General features: G+C 33.9%; 1 protein-coding gene across 1 annotated transcript; it reads left to right on the top strand.

Annotated features, from left to right (window-relative positions):
• Nucleotides 1-1,565: 1,565 nt before the first annotated feature.
• Nucleotides 1,566-4,771, top strand: LOC123210402 (E3 ubiquitin-protein ligase BOI-like). Its single transcript, XM_044628736.1, has 4 exons — nt 1,566-2,056; nt 2,156-2,271; nt 3,092-3,444; nt 4,098-4,771. Exons 1-4 carry the CDS (start codon nt 1,845-1,847, stop codon nt 4,623-4,625), a joined length of 1,209 nt encoding a protein of 402 aa, XP_044484671.1. The 5' UTR covers nt 1,566-1,844; the 3' UTR covers nt 4,626-4,771.
• Nucleotides 4,772-6,000: the final 1,229 nt, after the last annotated feature.

Raw genomic sequence — 6,000 nt, 5'->3', positions numbered from 1 at the left:
GTGTGAAGAAAGCTTGCTTAAGAACTATGATGGGCATCATACACTAGCTATTCCTCTCCCTAATCTCAACCTCCAAAACAAGTTAAAGAGTTATGATTTCAAAATTGTTCTATTACTTAGGTTTTCAATGGCATATATTGGAAGATTTTATTTGTAGATGGAATGAATTAAAGTTGGAAAGTCTACCTTTGATAGTGGTTGAGGTTTGGTCAAAAGATATCAACCTGCAACTTGATACAATTGCTCTCATTTGAAAATTGCTTCTCGCTGGTTTAATTTAATTTAACTTGTTAAAACTTTTTGTTATTGATGGTGGTGGTGTTGAGGGCACCCAAGTTAACAGTTCGGAACAGTACTTCCAAAACAATTAAACTCTTAGACAACCCAATGACTTCTACTAAATTAAGACAACTCCCAAACAAGCCAAACATAATTTTATTAACACAGATGAAAACCACACAACAAGCACAAACAACTAAAGAAGTTCACGGGTACATGTGCAAGTGTTAGGGTAAAGTTGATTATAGATGGGGATGATGGAGTAAGATGACAATGACACAAGATGTATGCGACACAATGGATGACTAGAAAAAAACACATTGTTAGAGAAGCATAATAATGGCTATGTGATCGAAATAATTGAAAATGTGCAAAAACTTCAAAAAAATGATTGATAAAAGAGAAAATAAAAATGTCAAAAGATTATAGACAAAAATTGTAAATGAAAATTTTATAATTTTAATATTATTATAAAAGTATTTTTTTTCTTTTTTATATTTTCCCTAAAAATTATTAATTTTATTAATAAAACTAATAAAGGCAAGAATTTATCATTTAAAGGTGACTATTATCATTTTGGCACAAAGGGGTGTGAAATGGTTATTCTCCCTCTTTTATCCTTAGCATTTGACACAAAGAGTAGTGGAGCAAACATGAGCTGAGAAAGGATGAGCCCATGAAACACAATGTTCACAACCTCCCATTACAATTAATTTCACATTTAAAACTCCTCATCCTCCTCCTCTCCCACATTCTATGTTTCATTGATTGGTTAGTCTCCCCCACCCACCTCATCCCTTCACATGCAAACTCTTATTCATTTTCAACACTTCTCATCTTCCAAGAAGCATCGTATTCACTCCATTTAATTCAAGAGTATTTGGAAACCCTCCTGTTGGTTGGAGCTTTAGTAACCCATTACCAACTTCCCCTCTTTCCTAACCAAACAAACAACAAACATTTCTAACTCACACTAACTTTTCAATCTAAATTGGTTCAACTTTGAACTATTTATTGTTACATTTGGGATCAAGATTTTAGCTCTACCATTATAATTATCATATATTATAATTTGATTAATTATCTATTTACTGATATTTAACAACAAGAAAAAAGATGCTTTGATCAACTTCCAATATAAGAAAAGAAAAAGAAAGAGAACTATTATTATCTATATTGCAATACAAGACAATGGCAATGGCATCCAATAAACCAAATCCAATCTCTTTTAAAAATTCTTCAAAACAAAAAAAGTAAACATCAAATTCTTTCTTTCTTTCCCATCCGATCATTCTGTTTAAAACCCATCATCAAATTTTACTCATCTATATTTAATCCCCTTTGACAGATTTGATTTAATTTTAACCAGTCTGACCAATTCAATCAATCAAACTCCATAACTTAAACCAGGCAAGGTCAAGATTATGAGTAAACCAACAAAAATAAATTAATTACTGGTGTGGTGGCAAAGAAAAAGAAACAGAAGCTGGGGTGGTGAAAGCAAGAGAACAACAACAATAAAATCAACAACTACACCAACAACAAGTGATGGTACAAATGGAATCATGGCCTCTCTTCTTAACCACTCGAAGCCCTTTTCCCTTTACAGCACCATTATCAATACCACCCCTCTCAGCAACAATAAAACCGATGCCTTTGCTTCATTGATAATAATACCCCATGGTGTTTCCTTGTCTTTCTGCTTAGCCATTTCTTCTTTTTCATTTTTTGTGTGGCTTTTTAGATCGGTCTACCCTCTAATATCCGTCAATACCAGGTATTCAGTCACTCTAAGATCCATTGATTAATGATATTATATGAGAGGATGAAAATTGAATGATGATTTTTTTTTTTTTTGGGTGTTGGGTACCGTTAGGAATATGTTTGGAGGCGATAGTAACAATCCGATGCTTCCTGTTTTTGTTGGGCATGGGGAGAACCGGTTCCAGTATAATGCTAATGCATTGCCTCAGCTTCAGTTATTTGGAGAAGGTGAGTTTTCACTACCATTCATGGCTCAAAACTATGATCTTTTCATCAATCTTTGTATAGCTTATAATGCATTCTTTAGAAATGAATTTATTAATTGGATATTCGTAGTTCTAAACCAGATATGAAGTTTTTGCTTTTGTTTATCCTGATATCTGTAGCTGCCCAACCCATAGACTCAAATTTTTGTACATAATGAACTTAGAAGTTTGAATACAATTTTGATCATCTAGTTTCAGATCTTTGATAAATTTTAATTGGAGAGTGCAATGAGGATATTACTGCAGTATGAAATCCAATGGTCAATTTTGTGAATCCTGTATCTTGTAATGGGTGTTGAGTGGGGGACATTGAACAAGTTTAAAAATTTGATGTCATGTTAATGAATACTTTCTTCTTAATCATCGTGGTGTCTCAATAGGAGTAATGGGTGCGACATTTTCATAGCACGTTCGGTGCATCTCTATCAGCAGGACCTGAAGAAGATAAATAAAATGCAGCAATTCATGAATTAACAGAATTTTTAATACCTTCTGCTATCATATGATTAATTAGGAAATTGGCATGTACAGAGGAAACATTTATTTTCTGCTTGACTCTACTTTCATTAATTTTTCCCTTTCCATGGAGTATTAATCCTCTAATGCTTCTGCTTATTCTTGCAATGATTGCAATCTGAGTTACTTTGTGTTGGTTTCCAGCTGCAATTGTTACAATGCTGGCCTTGAATATGGGTGCTTTGACTTTGTTAATTACAATATATGTTTGGTCCTTCTCTTTAGTATTCCACTGTAAATGAAGTTGCAATTTGTGACTGTTACAGTTGGGTGTAGTGTTGGTCCCTTAAACTACGTGGGAAATGAGCGTGTGACTACTGTGGACCAGCAGTTGAAAAGAAGCAGAGAGGTGGAATCTATTTCCAGACAGCAAAAGCGACGTGTATCTTTGAAAGATAACTTGCATCGAGATGAATCTGGTCAGCCTGGTTGTGTTCTGAATCCAAACCCTATCTCAACTGGTCTAAAACTTTCATGCGAGGAAGATGAACATAATTCTTCTGTTTCTTCTGCTTGTGAAAATGTGACTTGTGCCATCCCTGTATTATCTCTTGGGGGTAATCTTAAGGCTGAGATTGACCGTCAAAAGGCAGAATTGGATCATTACATTAGACTTCAGGTGAGAATCAGATTCCATTTATTATATCTACTGGTAGCAATCCAGGTTTCTGTCACTCTACCAACATCTTTCGAATATCTAAAGCTTGTAAGATAATTTTGATGCTCATATTTGACTAAAGAGAATAAACATTTACATTTGATAATGGAACTTTTACGTTATGTTTACTGACCAGCATATATCATGATTAATTTTGATTTATTTTGAGGAGAACCACCTTTTAGGGAAGATAAATGCCAAGGACAATCTCTAATACACTCTTAGTCCTCTTATTTGACATGTTGCCATAAGCTTTATTGTTGTCTTTTGATTTCACCATTATCGTATGTAATACTTTCGTCAACTCTCATATTGTCTCGAAATGGAAGAAAGTACAAGTTAGTAAGATAGTGTACTAGATATAGTAAAATGATATGAAAAGAGATGATATCTGCCTTGTTTTCTACAATGAAATGAATGCAGTATTATGGCAAAGCATGGGAATGAGACATTTTAAAAATTTGTCAAATATGATAAAATTTACTATGGCACCTTTGCTTATCTTAACCTGATTAATGTGTAATCAGTAACAATTGCTCTTGGTTAGAGTTGATGCTGTTGTTTGATCTCTAAAATTTACTGCAAAATTTTTTTAATCAGTGTGTTTCATGCAGGAAGAGAATATTGTGAAGGGTGTAACAGAACTAAAGCAGAGACACACATATTCATTTCTCAGTGCCATAGAAAGAGGAGTTGCAAGAAATTTACATGAAAAGGAGCTTGAAATTGAGAACATGAACAACAAGAACAAGGAGCTAGTGGATAGAATAAAGCAAGCTAGTATGGAAGTTCAATCATGGCAGTACAGAGCAAAGTATAACGAGTCTGTGATTAATATGCTGAAGAACAATCTGAAGCAGGCAATGGCACAAGGTGCTATGCATAGCAAAGAAGGTTGTGGGGATAGCGAAGTGGATGATGCAGCCTCTCACACTAATGTGAACCATATTGTCGATGGTTCAGGAAATTCGAGCCCCACAATGAAGCAGACAAGTTGCAGAGCTTGTAAGGTACGGGAAGTGTCGATCTTGCTCTTGCCATGTAGGCACTTATGTTTATGTAAAGATTGTGAAGGGTTTATTGAGATTTGTCCCATTTGCAAGGCAATGAAGACTGCAAGTGTTCAAGTATACATGTGTTGAGACTTGAGAGTATATGTGTCTAAGCACTTGCCAATGTTGTGATTGCCCCACAAGGGGAAGAGATTTGTTTAAATTATATTGTTAATATGACCATTAAATGTTAAGTGTGCATGGAGATTTTGATTAAAGAATATCTCTATTAATTATATCTGCATGAGATGAGATGAGATGAGATGCAGCCATCACCTGGAGTTGGTCACTTAAAAACAAAGAAAGAATGAATGAATGAATCCCAAGTCCCAACCTCTTTTATTTCAACTGCCTTACCAACATTGTCTGATAAAACAATGACAACATTTGATCAATGCACAATAACTATCAATTATTATTCCTTTTGGTTAAATGCAGTTTTTGGCAAACTAAACATTTCCTTCTAAAAGTATTGAAAAAATAATTAAAAATTGGTTTGAGAAAACCACAATTCCCACCCATTGAAACAAAAAACTATAGATTCTCATTCTGTTATTTAAAAAAAAAAAAACAGTTGGTCGCAAGAGTTGCTTGACTGTTTCAAGGAAAATGCGATTTTATTAGAATTACACATTTTGATTTAAACCCAACCGAAATTGCTATTAGAGAGGTCAAAGTGTGATCTAAATTGACCAAGATGGGTGCGATTCCAAACATTGGACTACAAAAAAAAAAATTAGAATCAAATCATAAAACAACATCTGATCAAATCTGACCAGATCATTAGTTAACCCTTTTTAGATTAATATAATAATTTTATTTAAATGAAATAGTTAGTGATAATAAGATAATTTACATTTTTATTACCGTGTCAATATATTTTTCAGTTAACCAGGTAAATTTTAGGTAAAAGTTGTAGTTGAGGAATCCAAGGGGTAGAACTGGATTTCTCTGATCTTTGCATGGAAAGCAGTGATTTAGTTTTGATCCAGATCTTAATATTTTATTTTATATTCCAATGGTTTCTTAATCGGAAGTAAAATCAGGATTGAGTTCTCAAAATAAGACTTAAAAAAGTACCATAGATTTAGTACTAGCATTATAATTTAGAATCCCACCCACCGAAGTGTCAAACCCCACACTCCACTTGACCTAATTCATTTCACTTTCCCCTATTCCGATTTCGTCTGAATTTCTCCTCTCGTCACATCTCACCAGCCCACCACCTCCCATTGGCCCATTCCAATTATATTACCCTTTTCCCTAATTAAATAATAAATACCTCTCACAATGACACAGTATTCTTACCGTAATCACGTCTCAATACACTCTTGACCATTCCCTCCTTTCATTGCTCAATATACTTACGGGAAAGGGACTATTTTCCGCCCAAATTTTAGCAAAATTATAAATCATATCTATAATAGATAAAAAATTTGAATACTCACTCATAAATTAACTATTA

This window comes from Mangifera indica, chromosome 3 (assembly GCF_011075055.1).
Source record: "Mangifera indica cultivar Alphonso chromosome 3, CATAS_Mindica_2.1, whole genome shotgun sequence".
Lineage (NCBI taxonomy): Eukaryota > Viridiplantae > Streptophyta > Magnoliopsida > Sapindales > Anacardiaceae > Mangifera > Mangifera indica.
This window is presented reverse-complemented; position numbering and strand designations above follow the sequence as displayed.